The 14,298-nt window shown below is 37.0% G+C and overlaps 1 protein-coding gene across 4 annotated transcripts in view; it reads left to right on the top strand.

The window, feature by feature from the left end:
- Positions 1-14,298, top strand: part of PTPN21 (protein tyrosine phosphatase non-receptor type 21) — a 42,302-nt gene that overhangs the window by 21,212 nt on the left and 6,792 nt on the right. For 3 of the 4 annotated variants that reach the window (XM_084519938.1, XM_084519940.1, XM_084519939.1), the window contains exons 10-19: positions 135-214; positions 1,421-1,522; positions 2,102-2,162; positions 2,630-2,714; positions 4,415-5,880; positions 8,210-8,347; positions 10,872-11,093; positions 12,312-12,440; positions 12,752-12,986; positions 13,513-13,673. In XM_084519938.1, the coding sequence (XP_084376064.1) occupies positions 135-214; positions 1,421-1,522; positions 2,102-2,162; positions 2,630-2,714; positions 4,415-5,880; positions 8,210-8,347; positions 10,872-11,093; positions 12,312-12,440; positions 12,752-12,986; positions 13,513-13,673 (2,679 nt within the window). The remainder of the gene's footprint in view (positions 1-134; positions 215-1,420; positions 1,523-2,101; positions 2,163-2,629; positions 2,715-4,414; positions 5,881-8,209; positions 8,348-10,871; positions 11,094-12,311; positions 12,441-12,751; positions 12,987-13,512; positions 13,674-14,298) is intronic. The other variant, XM_084519941.1, reaches the window with a different exon arrangement.

Genomic DNA, 14,298 nt, shown 5'->3' with positions numbered 1-14,298 from the left:
TGAAGTTAATTTAAACAAAATCAGATGATACCAATTTAATCTAAAAAAATTCAGTGGCTTCTATGAGAGCAAGTGATGGATGTACATATTTTGCCTAATGTGCACATTTTATTTTATTTTTATTTTTTTGGCAGGAAGATATGGAAACAGCAAAATATGTGTGGAGGATGTGCGTAGCTAGACACAAATTTTACAGACTAAATAAATGCAGCCTGTAAGTAGAATACCTTAGCAGAACTCTTGGTGCCCTTGAAACTTCCATGGGGAAGTGAAGTGTATTATAATCTCTGTAATGTCCGTACTGTCCTTTTTAGATTATACTAATTAATGACTTGTATTTTTTCCCTAATTGTTTTTGAGAATTTTTTTGTTACCAATTTCTCAAACTTACGCTTTAGTGTGGTTCATAGTGGAGGACAATATTAAACACTGAAAATCTTACCAAAAGTAGTAATGTTTGGCCCCTGCTGCTGGATCTCAGTGCAGTGACAGACATTAGTTGCCTTGGAGGCTACTAGTGCTAGAATGTTTGTTGGAATCACTGGGATTGGGTTTAACCTGTGTTTGGGTGAACTGCTCTGAAAGGACACTCTGAAGGCCTTTAAAAGGGCGGGAAGTGTATGTGAAGCACTCCTGAAATGTGCTGGATTGACAGCTGAGAGGTATGTGGTCCTTTGGATATCCATGGAATTTGTATAGCTCAAGTAGCACTAGTGCAAAGTAAATTTAATACAATTCATCAAATTAAATTTAAATGGGCTGGTCTCCAACTTGTAAATCAAGGGGTGGAATTTGAGCTACTCCTCTCCACTGGTACAGATTTCCCTCAGTTAAGTTACTTCAGCCAAAAATAGAGAATTAGATCCACTGAACAGCTTAACATAAAAAGAAAAAAGTATTTTCCAAATGTACCATTCCTCCTCCTTGTACATATACCTCCAACAACCTATCTATAGAGGTGCTGATGCAAAATTTTCTGTGGCCACTGGAAAGATAATGGAATATTTTCCACAACAGATGACTCCCTAGCATGTTCATGTTAGCTCATCTTAGAAGAAGAAGATTAATTTCGAGTAAAATAGCCTCTGTATCTCTAAACTTGTAAGCTTGGCTACCTTTTGAGAGGATTGAGAAGTGTTGGTAGAAGTAGTGCATTTGTGGGACTTGTGTGTTGCATTCTGAATGTCAGTTCCATAGAGTTCTGTATTGAATGTCAATCTTTAGGATGACTCTCTACTTTTGACACTTTAACCACAACATGGTTTTATTAATAGGAAAAGTCCTCAAAAAAAAACCTTTCTGATAATCTCTGTTCTATTACTTCCTATCATCTGGTCCTGCTGCTGAAAACTGTCTTATGCATACCTGTATTAAATTCAGGCTTTTTTTTTTTCTTTATCTGTATGTACCTTGTCTTTAGAGATTCCCTGGACTCTCCACCTGAGGAGGGCTCTCAGAAATCTTCCCTCATTCTTTCCCTTCCACGCTTTCCAATCCTTTCTCGTCCTTCACTTCCCAAAGGGTGAGCTGAAAAATCATTTCTTTCTGAAATCTGTCAGTTCCTGCATTTGTTCTCTGCCATTTTTTTGACCTCTGTCTTGCTGCAGGATGCATTATAGGGTGAGGAAAAAGGAGCTTACGGTTTCGGAACAGTCCATCATGAAGGCACTACAAAAATTATGAAAAGTTATTAACATTAGCTAAACTAGAGCATAAAAATTGCACTGTAGTCATGTTTTTTAGTTCCTCTAATGTTGCAAATATTAAGGACCACTTGTAAATGACTTTATGTATTGTCTTGTAGAACAGGGAACTTTTAGTATGAGATTTTCTATGGGATTCAAATTTGCAACGCATCCCCTTTGGCCCTGTTGCACAGCTTCAGGGCCACCTTCTTTGTATGCTTCATATAAAGGATTCTGCTAGTAGCAATGGTGGTTTATGCACCAAGCTCTTCCCTTTTCAGGCTGTAGGAAGGACTGTTTAACAAAGCTCCAAGAAATGCAGGGTGATTTTAACTGACGTTGCAAGCACTTCCCAAGGTTTGAAATAAGTCTTGGTGTTGTAAGAATGATTTCTCACCATAATATTTCTTCTGTAGGCAAACCCAGCCCGTTACAGTGAATCCTGTTAGAAGGCGATCTTCTTCCAGGATGTCCATGGTAAGGAAAGCAAATAGTTTCATATTCACATTTTTAGTGATTTAAATTGACTATGAAACAGATATTACTTTCCTTCAGTGAAGTAAGATGAGCAGTGAAAAAGACGAGTATCTACTATGTGAATAACTCTTTCTGACTTGTAGAAAAAGCTGCTATAAAACATCTGAATAATGGAATTAAAATAATTACAGTAAAAAATATTTTAAACAATTCTATTTTTAGTGTGACTGCTCTGTCTTTTAGGGACTCTCCTATATCTCAGATAGCAAGGTATAATCTTGGGTTGTTTGGTTTTGTGTTTTTTTCAAATACATTTCTTGTTTGGCCTCTCAGGAGAAACTTACTTGCAGATTTAGAGAAATGTTTTAAGTCTTAGACTCTGTTTCTGTGCATGCATGTAAATTTCAAGAATTCCATATTTAAAATAAATCATGAATTCTTTAAATAATAATAAAATTCTCTCTTAGCCCAAGCCTCAAGCTTACATGATGCCTCCACCACCTCAGCTGCATTACAACGGTCATTATACTGAACCATATGCATCCTCCCAAGGTAATTTGTAGCAGATTTGAAAATTTCCAATTCTTGAATAATTTTAAACAAGGTGGAAAACAGACAGATCTTGTGATTTAAATTTCATGAAGCCCACCACTTTAGAGGGTGAATGCTGTAATTTGTAGTTTTAGCTATTTAGCTAGAGCTGGACAAAATTTACAGGCTGACCATGGGTTAGGTTTGCATGGCAACTCTCATTGAAGTGCTTGCTGCTAGGCTGCGTGTGGGCTGACATGAAAAGTGGGATATGAGAAAAAGTAGTTATGACAGCAAATACAGCAACTGTTGATTGTGGTCCCTTGCATGAATTTAACTGACCAGTTTTTTTGGTTTATGTACCAAGCTGGTATGGTATGGCATTCTGAGATCCTTGTCAATATTGATCTTAATAGCTGCGTAAAAACAGGATGTAGGATGAGTTGAGTTTCTCTCTGAGTTTGCTAGACTACATAGTGGTCGGGAATTGAAAGGCTGAGAACTGTAAACATTTGTTTAAAAAAAAAGGAAAAAAAAAGTATCAAGGAATGCACACTCCTAAGCAGTTTCAGTGTGGAGTCATGGCTGCTTTCTCTGCTTTTTTGATGGTTACAAATAATGTCTAATTTACAAAGCTGCTTCCCTAGAGAGGTTAATCTGATCTTTTGCAAAGAGTCCTCAGTTTTGATTGGGACCTTCCAGTCCTACAAGTCAGCTAAATCAAAAAAATACTCATAATAACTCATTGGTAAGGGAATGAGCACATTTTCAATGTAAATAGTTGCATGAATATTCATAAAGGTACAGATATGTAGATTCATAATGGACCTGAATTATTTCCAATAAGGCATTGGAATCATTGCTGGACACAGTGAATGCTATCGCACTTTATATCGTGCTACTTTTGAATGTTATTTTTAACAAAGAGAAGAGTTTTTGGTTGTTATGCAATTCAGTAACATAAGTGTGCAATGATGAACTTGGTGTTAGATCATGAGAGGCATCTAAAAAATGACTTAATTGTTCTTTTATGAAGCTTGGCAAATTGTACATCCAATGAAGTAGTTGTTGAACTATTAAATGTATATTGTGCATAAACTATTAAAACATTTTCTTTACCCACCAGAGTGGGTATATGTTAACGTGCAAACAATACATAGTTGTTGTTTAAACTGTGTCCAAATTTTCTGCAGAAATGTTAAATTGATTTTTTTAAAGGTCTTGGGCTAATAAATACTAAAGGTCTATATCTACTTAAGACCTGAGAGTGTTTTGAAGAGAAGAGGGGGTGTTTGTGTGTTTGTTTGTGTGTTTGTTTTCTTGCAATCTAAGCTGATCTCATTAGGTTAGTACAAACCTTGGTGTAAACGTCTATTCTTTCTTTCAAATAGAATGGTTTACAATTTGATATAGATTTGTTTAACTTAGAATTAAACTTAACACTCCTATCCTAAACTGAAGAAAGCCATTCGTAAACTGAGATAATGCTTTCCAGTAGGAGGTTGCATCATCTAAATGAACATACCAGGTCATTCTGTTGTGTATACCTCAGGTGTCAACAACACCAAAAACTCTGCTTTTTTCTTTTCCCAATTCAAGACATAGTTAAGAACAACTGAGATTTTGAAAGTCTCAAGCTTCAGTTAGCTACATCTTAATAGAGAATATCTTTGTTGTTCAAGGTCTTGAACATAAAGCTTGTTCTTAAACTTTACTTTCAGATAACCTCTTTGTGAGCAATCAGAATGGATACTACTGTCACTCTCAGACTAGCTTGGATAGAGCCCCTCATGACTACGGTGGTCGAATCCGCAATGGTAGTGTCTATAGTGCACATAGCACAAACTCCCTGAATAATCCACAGCATTACTTGCAGCCATCCCCAATGTCCTCTAACCCAAGCATTACTGGAAGCGATGTCCTCAGGACTGATTATGTCCCATCACACAGACACAGCGCGCTAATACCACCTTCTTATCGGCCCACACCAGACTATGAAACTGTGATGAGACAGCTCAAAAGGGGAATGGTACACACAGATAGGCAGAGTCATTCAATGAGAAATCTCAACATCAGCAATACGTATGCCTACAGCCGGCCTGATGCCTTGGTTTACAGTCAACCTGAAATAAGAGAACATGCACACTTCACTTCCCCTCAGTCTAACCATTACCCATTTAACCTGAACTACAGTTTCCATAGTCAGTCCCCCTACCCCTATCCCGCTGAAAAGCGCCCGGTTGTCGGGGCAGTCAGTGTGCCTGAGCTGACAAATGTGCAGCTCCAGGCTCAGGATTATCCAGCACCAAATATAATGAAGACCCAAGTCTATCGACCTCCTCCCCCATACCCATATCCAAGACCTGCAAATAGTACTCCGGACCTTTCCCGACATATCTACATTAGCAGCAGCAACCCGGATCTTATCACGAGGCGAGTGCATCATTCTGTCCAGACATTTCAGGAAGACAGCCTGCCTGTGGCACATTCTCTACAGGAAGTCAGTGAACCTCTAACATCGGCACGCCATGCTCAGCTGCAGAAAAGGAACAGTATTGAAATAGCAGGCTTGACTCCCAGCTTTGAAGGAATAAGAATAAAAGAGAGGACCATGTCAGCATCTGCAGCAGATGTGGCTCTTCCAAGAGTTATCTCGGAAGGGTCACAGCCCAACATTCTGATGGAGAGAACCAAACAAAAAGAAAATGAACAAGATGAAGGTGTGAGCTGTGATCATAAGAAAACCCTTTCAGATGCCACTATGCTAATTCACAGTAGTGAAGAAGAAGAAGAATTTGAAGAAGAAAACAAAGCTAGTACTAGTCTCTCTCCTCTCCCTGAAGATCGAACCCAACTTTCATCCATAATGGGTGGTTATTCTCATGATCCTGTACTCAACTACCCCTATAGCTCTGTTGCTTCATCTGCTGGCCCTCTGCATATTCTTGAGCCTAAATTACATATTACAGAGACAGAAAAGAGAATAAAAGATATGAGCCCGGTTCATTTATTAGTAGAAAGCCAGGTACAGAGAAGAGGAGAAGGACTGCTTATGCCATCTATGTCAGAATCTGACCTTACAATGTCAGGGAGATACAGAGTAAGGAAGGATTCGATAAAGAAGAGACCTGTGTCTGATCTTTTGTCTGGGAAGAAGAATATTGTGGAAGGCCTTCCCCCACTAGGTGTAAGTGGATATTATTTCTCTTGGTTTGTGTTGTTTCAGATTGTTCTGTGACCAGAGTTGTGTGGGGTTTTTGTTTAAGTGTTTTTGTTGTTGTTTTTTAATCAATCTGAGAGATGCTTTTAAAATGTGTGAATTAAAGCTACTTTATTTTTCTATTTTCTCTCATTAACTTTGTTTAGTTATCTTTTCTCTTTCTCCTTCTCTGCCATGTCTGAATTCTGTTTGGTAGAGTCCTCCCACACAAATCCAACTGTGCAGCCTCCCTTAATCTGACACACTTAAACTATCTAGCAACTGGAGAATTAGCTATTTTAAAGTCAGTTCTAGATCCCAAATTCTGCCCTACCTATGCTTATCTGGAACAAAACCAACTGTTTGCATTCTGCTACCAGCTTTCTAATATTAGAACTGAAAAATCAGATGTAGCTCAGTGTTTACATTTTTGATTCGTTTACCCTCTTATTATGACCTAAGAGTGTAATCTGACACATTAGGCAGTAAATTCTTCCCTGATACTCTCTTCTTTTCTTTCCTTCATTCCTTCCTCTTTTCATATCCTTTCCCTTTTGCCTTGCCCTTAAGCTGGTTTTATCTCACTGAAGTTACTTCTTGCTTGCAATGCCCCTTTATTCTACTACAACCTTATGAATACATTAAAAGAAATAAATCGGACAACTGCAAGTTTTACTTTTTCTATAATTCCTACTTTGTAGGAACCCCAAGGCTTCTTTGGGACTGCATGATTTCACTCAGTCTTTACTACTCACTTTCCTTAGTTTTATGCAGACCCTCTCATATTTCACACCCTAATAGAGAAAGACCATTTTTATTATTATTTTGCCTTTGTAAAAATTTAATTGTTGCTAACTTTGCCTGCCTGAGAGTGTCAAATAGTTTTCTGCACAAATTGGACTGCAGTGGACCTACTATACAATGTGTGCTGCTGTAGTAAAGGCCAGAGCTGATGCTTCAAATGCTAACGTAAATTATGTATATCAATAGTTACTGTACTTTCATTTTTTGTGTGTGTCAGACTTCTTATATATATGGAGCTAAACACTGTGAAATTAACATTCATCAGCTTTGATTCATTTAAAATTTATTTATGTTTTCTTAAATCTCCTTCCTCCTGTGTTATGTGGATATAGGGAAAAAAGAGGTGATGGCTTCTTGTATTCACATTTAGATATACTCTGTATTTTTTTTCTCTAAAAGATTTATTTTCAGACACTGAGTCTACCAAAATCATACCCTGCCTTTTCCTTCTGATAGCTATGTAAATATACATCTTTTGATACAAAGTTGATATTAAAACTTTTTCACTGTAATTGTTCAGTAAATTACTTTCTATTTCAGTAATGTTTAAGAGTACTCTTGCAGGATAGAAAATTGCCATTTTGTATTCACTATTGAGATGAATTACCTGGTAAAAAAAAAAAAAAAGTGTCTCCTACCACTCTTTATGCATTTTGCTTTCCAATGAACTCTTAGTGTTGTGTTTGTGTTCACTTTAAAATGCAGTCTCATCCTCTTAGCTTTGTCTTTGTATTCCTTACTCCATTCGGCTTTCAGAAGCATTTATCACTGTTCAGGCAGCATATTCACCCATATATTCAGTGTTGTGTTTTCTTTTTCTTTTTTTTTTTTTTTTTTAACAACCAAACTAAGCAACTGCAAGAATGATATTTTTTTTCCACTTATGCTTTCTAAAAGAATCATCTGAATTTATTATTTCATAGAAATCTCCCATTTATATTTCTCTCAAATAAAGAGTGGTCACTACAGTAGTTTAGATTCATAGTCTGCTTCAGGGTTCAGATCTGCCTGTAGTCCTGTGTTCATGTTTTGTATGTACAACTTGTTGTAAATGTAGTGAAACATTTTATTATATCCAGATATCTTAAAGGTTTAGTCTCACTTTAGTGTCCACTCGTAGGGAAGAAGAGTGTCTGCAAATTGTGTAGTCCAGTAAAGAACCATTAGTGTATTTATTGGTTGGATAGTGATTCTAGTTCTGTCCAAGAATGTTACTTATCCAGAGTAGCTGCCTCACACCCTCAGTTGTGAGCTTTGTAGGGAACAATATTTGTCATTCTCATGCAGTTTCATTAACCTGTGTGGAATGAAGACAGACTTGTGTTGTGTCCTTGGAGGAATGTAGTCCCACCACCCTAATCTCTCACTGCAGTGCTTATCAAAAGAAGGGTCAGAGCTGTTTGCAGAAGGGGTCAAAGAAGTATCCTTTGCTAAATGGAACTCATCAGGGTTCTGCTTGGTAACTTCATCAGTTGTTTAAGAATATTTGTAAGTTCTAGCTTTTCTTTTGCAGGGTATGAAAAAGAATAAAACTGATGCAAAAAAAATAGGGCCTCTAAAGCTAGCTGCCCTGAATGGACTAACTTTGACTAGAATGCCTCTACCAGATGAGGGGAAGGAAGAATCAACAAGAGGAACGAATGATGAAAGGGTATGGTGAAGATTTTCATGCTTGATTTCTCTTTAACACATGTAATTTTTCAAAATGAATTGCATATGAATGGTGCTTTATGTCAACTTCAAACTGATTCAGAGTAACTCAAATAGTGAGAATAGAAACAAAACAGACAAACTTTTGCTTGCTAAGTCATTGCCAGAAGTATTGGGTATAACTCAGATTTTTCTTTAAGATTTAAGATGACAGTGATTCTAGTTAGAGTTCACCCTTTGCACGCAGAGCAGATCAACTAACATCTACTGACACGTCTTTATGCCAAATCTTTCTGTTTTCTCTTTTAATTTTTGGGTTGTTTGCCAGAATGAAAACAGATTAAACTTAAAATTATGAGTGTGAGCATGAACTCGATTGTAATGACTAGTTATTTATACAGTTTTTACAACAAATTGTGCGGTTATATTGCATTCCCAGGGTACAGCCTGCACAGATTGCATTTATGTTTTCCTCAGGTGACTTCCTGAAAGTATAGATGGAACTTGTGTGATCTGCTGAAATTTTAAATCCACTAAATTATCTCAGATCACTGAGAGGACATCAGGTTCTAGAACAGGATCATACTTTCAGAAATACAAGACTTCATTTTCTTGTGTCAGGGTAACCAATGTCAATAAGCATACTTCAGCCTGCCTCATATACCAATAAATGGATGCAGAAAAGTGTGAAACATGGTCAATATCCAGTCTGTGAAGGGCTATTCAGAATAATGCTGTCATCACACATCAAACTGGGGAGCAACTAGAGACACCGAGGTCTGCGATGATTATTGTATATATATTGCAGCCAGTGGTCTCTCTGGAATCTGGTTCTGAACATGGTCGGGCATCCTCAGCTGCAGACCTCCATCTACCTCAATTTGCTGACATTCACGGAGCAAGATTAGAACCTGAAGGGAATGGTCACGCTCTCACCAGCTGCAGTTTAAGGAACAGGCCAAGAAAATTAGTTTCAAATTACATAGTAGAAATTCAGTCTTGGGTTTTGAAGGCTTGAACTTAGGTCTATAGGAGAGAGATTTGACTGTTAACTTCAGCTATGTTGAAACGACTTTTTGAACTACATATACTCCTTAAAGATGGTAGGGGAGGACAGAAGTTAACGTTGTGTTATTCAAATACTCTTCTACATTTAGTACTTATGTTAGTTATTTCCTCTTGCTTGTATCTATCATCACTTCCTTGATTTACCTTCATTTAATTCAGCCATGTTACTATTCAGCTAGTTTTTCCCAAAGTGCTAAGGGAAAAGCAGAAACTGTAAATTGAAGTTATGAGGAGAATGGAAGTCACTACACCTTTGCTTCAGGCAGTCATGTACAGGAAGAATAGATGTCATGAAATGGGAGTGATTCCTAAAGCTGTGGAGAAGAGGCAATACAAATTAGACGTGACATGAAAGAAAGTCCAGACTACAGATATTTTTAGAAGACAAAGACTTTATAGTTGTTTCGATGCCTCTTTCATTGCTCAGCTTCATGTTGCTATTAGTTTAAATGAGGAAACCTAGCCTAAAGATTTAAAGGAGTTCGGACAATTAATGTACTGAAGTGTAAATTGCATATGATGGAGATTTTACACCTTCCTCTGCAGCATTTGGCATCAGAGTTATTTGATACAGGATACTTTTCTGATCTGATACCGCAGAGCAGTTGCTGAGAGAGGCTGGGGACATGTGACATAGATGAAATTTTCTGGCTGAAATCTTACATATTTTTCCTCTAATTATTGTTGGCAAAGAGATGTTGAAATTCCAGAAGTGTCTTATGATTTAGAAAGAACTTGGTTTTGAAAGAATAAATCTTTTGGTGGGCTAATTAAATAAAACAGATTGAATTGTACTAGTAGAAAAAAATCCTTGTTTTATATCTGAGCTGCAGCAGGAGGTTCTAAGAAGGATTTACTGCTGTCTTCAACTTTTAATATCTTCAGCCTAAGAAAATGTGGAATACTAGAGGTGAATGATAAATTCATTGAATGAGGCAAACATTTTGTTTTACATTTATGGAGTTCTTTCTCCATCTGAACAATAAATGTGACTTTTTTTTTTTGGACTATATGGTTAAATGAGATTTTTCAAATGATTTAATCCAATGTGCTATATTGAGAAGGATGATTAATGAGTATGTCTTGCTCAAAAGTATTTGAGGCAGTTTGTACTGTAGCATAAACCACCTGGTTTGATCCAATATTTATTTTCCAGCTAGGTTGTCTTTATAGAAACTAAGTAGTTTTTGTTTTATACTATTAATATCCGTAGTCTTTGTGACTTAGTGAAGGATAACAGGGTACTTACACTGTTTTCACTTGAAAAAAAAAATCCTGCTAGTTAAAATTGCTTCTAATTTGTTCTGGTATGTTTGTACAAACATAGTAGCTTGAAAAGCATTACAAAAGTATATAGGAGAGGAAAACACATACACTTTATCCTTCGTGAATTCTGTGTTAAAATAGACTTGTATCAGAACGTGACTTCATGTAGTTATCTTTGTTCTGTCTTTTAGTGTAAAGTTCTGGAACAACGGTTAGAACAGGGGATGGTGTTTACTGAATATGAGCGCATTCAGAAGAAAAGGCTTATAGATGGTGAGTGCTCAATAGCTCGGCTTCCTGAAAATGCTGAGAGAAACCGCTTCCAGGATGTCCTTCCTTATGATGATACCAGAGTAGAACTAGTCCCAACCAAAGAAAATAACACGGGTTACATCAATGCATCTCATATCAAGGTAAGAGAAAGACTGTTGGAGCTTTTTTTTTTTTTTTCCAGTTTATATGGTAAATAAAAATGGATGTGGATATTAATTTTGGTTTTGTCAGATGGCTAAGAATCCTTCCCTCCCTCTCCAGAGGTTTCTGGGGGGAAAGAGGGAACCTGTTTTTCCCCACTGCTTAGAAGAATAGTAAAGGGTTAATTAATTACTGGAGAGGTCTTTTGGCTTTCATTTCTATACTGGAGAGGTCTTTTTTATTGATCATGTCTCTCCCATCTCTTCGATCTCTCTCCTGATTGGTACTAACAGAAGGCATGTCCATTCTTCCCATAGTTAAGAAGGAAGGTAACTTTTAAATAAATTGGGATTCTTTGCAATAATGAAATTTTAGAACTGCAGTGACAATACTAATTATTTCATCCTCTTCTGCACTCTCAGGCTAGGTCCACAGGTCCACAACAGGTAGTAGTCTGGCTCCCTGCTTAAGTATGTTTTTTTTTTTTTGATGGTTAGAGGGAAACGGATGGTGCTAGAGGGAATTCCACTTTTTCATAATTTTTGGATGACCCTTTTCCCCAGACTTAGTTCTTTAAACTCTATTAAAAACAGTTTGCAGAAAAAAAAGTTTGCAGGGTGACCTCAAGAACCTTTGAGGCAGTTCATTCATTTTCAATCTACTTACTAAAGTGCAACTTAGAGAGTTTTTATTACTTGAGTAGTTGTTGCAGTTGTTTTATTGTCTTATTTTAAATCTGATTCTTTCCTGGTGTAGTACCATAGTTTCTATATTTCAACTCATTTCCAAATTTGGAGTAACTCTTCTGACCTTTCTGAATTAAATAATATTTTGAGGAAACATCAACTAATACTGACTTCTTCTGGTGCGCATAATAGCATTTGCCTTATCAGAGTATGAAAGCTTCTTTAAACCTGAATTGGCCAGAATACCTTGAATTCACAAAAAAAGAAATATAATGTACAAATAAGTAAAGATAATTTATGCTTATAATGTAAAATACATTTATTTAGCTATGTGCTTACATAATTTTAAACATTGTTTCTCTTGATCTGATGTGGCAAGGTGCAAGTAAAAAATTGGAGGAAGGTATAAATCACAGTGTCTTACTTCTGCACTGTTGCTGTTTGTTTCAGTTTGTGCATCTTGAAATGGCTGGCGTAGGAACTGGGAAAGGGTTTTACATAATTAGTAATCAAATTTATCTCTTTTTACAGATTTCGGTTGGTGGCATGGAGTGGGATTACATTGCTACACAGGGCCCTTTGCAGAATACATGTCAGGATTTCTGGCAGATGATCTGGGAACAAGGAATTGCCATCATAGCTATGGTGACAGCAGAGGAAGTGAGTACAGACCCAGTCAGGTCTATTCCTGAAACTTATGCAATGATTTTGTTCTGATCCATTAGAGTAAAAGGATCTTTCCTCCAACAAATAGATTAAAGATAATTTTCTGGTGACCCCTTTGCCACTCTGTATTGTTTTTCTTGGCAGAAAGCTCTACACTTGCAAACTCTTTCCTATGGAAAATTGGTTTATTCAGTGAAAAGCCAGTACACTGCAGTAGCACTTAATAGAGGGGAAATACAGTTAAAGGAATGTTTGTTGTATGAATGTTTTCATGTTTATTGTAAAGGAATTGTTTTGCTTTTAAGGAAAGTGGGAGAGAAAAAAGCTTCAGATATTGGCCACGTCTTGGCTCAAGGCACAACACTGTAACATATGGAAGATTTAAGATTACCACACGATTCCGTACTGATTCAGGCTGCTATGCAACTACGGGTTTGAAGATCAAACATCTTCTCACAGGACAGGAGAGAACAGTTTGGCATTTGCAGTACACTGACTGGCCAGAACATGGCTGTCCAGAGGATTTAAAGGGATTTCTCTGTAAGTTTTATTTAATAGCTTGTTGTTGTTGTTTTTATACCACCTAATATGTCTGCTAAACATTAATTAGCTTTTGATAGCTATGCCAAGCACTCTACTGCAAAAGGTGTCTTTACACTAGTAAGATATGCTGAATTGTGTTTCTGATAGGAGTACACCTGCCAGTTTGTTTAAGTAACTATTTCAATCTAAAGCAAAATACATAATTTACTAAAATTCATCTAGGTTAAAACATAATTATACTAAATGTCACATATTTGAATATGTGCCAGCAATAGCAAGATGGCCACAAGCTGGTTTTGGTGGGGGGTAGGAAAACAAGGGAATCCATAGAAAAGTTGGATGATTTTTGTATATCTGTATTGCTCTGGTTGGGTTATGATTTGTGATGTATATAACGTATAATTTTTCTGTGGGATGTCGTTTGTTAAATTACTGCTTTTCCAGTGGTTGTGCAGTGTAATAGCACGGCTTATGGAATTTTTATTTCCTAAATTTGTCATTCTTACGTTGTTCAACTCAATAGCATACTTGGAAGAGATCCAGTCAGTGCGGCGCCATACAAACAGCACTGCAGATCCTAAGAACTCTAATCCTCCTGTGCTGGTGCATTGCAGTGCAGGTGTAGGACGAACAGGAGTGGTCATACTGTCAGAGATCATGATTGCCTGCTTGGAACACAATGAGGTGATCTCCTTTTTTTCCTCATGTTTTCAATAATGTTAGGTAGTGGAAGAGTAAGTAATCTGCCTAATAAGTATTTTATGGCTGTTCATCTGAGCTTTCCTAAGACGTGGTCTTTGGAAGAGCCCTTACAATTATGGTTGAAAGCGCTCTTGGCAATTTAACAGAAGTTAATAATCTTCTATGGTTGCCTACTTACACACTTGGAACGCTCAGTTAGGATGTTGAATCACTGAGTGGAACAAGGTATGCTCTGGGCTACTGAGCACGTTTCAGGATGTTGCCTTGGCTTTACCACTTCATGCCTTAGTTTTAATAATTAATGTTCAAGAACATGTTTGTAGTCAGTCTCTTGTGCTTGTTATTAAATGTTTTTCTTCCTTAGTGTAATAGTACTTGCAGTACAAGTCTCAGTGGAGGACAAAGTGGCAGTTTAATAAAATAAAACCTAGTCCTATCAGCCTTTAGCTAGAAGTGAGCAGTTGTAAAGCAATTGGTAACATTATGTGCTGCCTGAAACTCAACAAATTGATTGTTCCATCTATTGTTTCCTTATCCTAACAGTGCAACAGACTTTTGCAGCTATTAGATTTGTGAGGACTCACATAGCCCATAAGATAGGCAAATA

This window comes from Aythya ferina (genome assembly GCF_964211825.1).
Source record: "Aythya ferina genome assembly, chromosome: 5".
Taxonomy (NCBI): Eukaryota; Metazoa; Chordata; class Aves; order Anseriformes; family Anatidae; genus Aythya; species Aythya ferina.
Note: the sequence above shows the minus strand (reverse complement) of the source record. Positions and strands in the feature narration are given on the sequence as shown.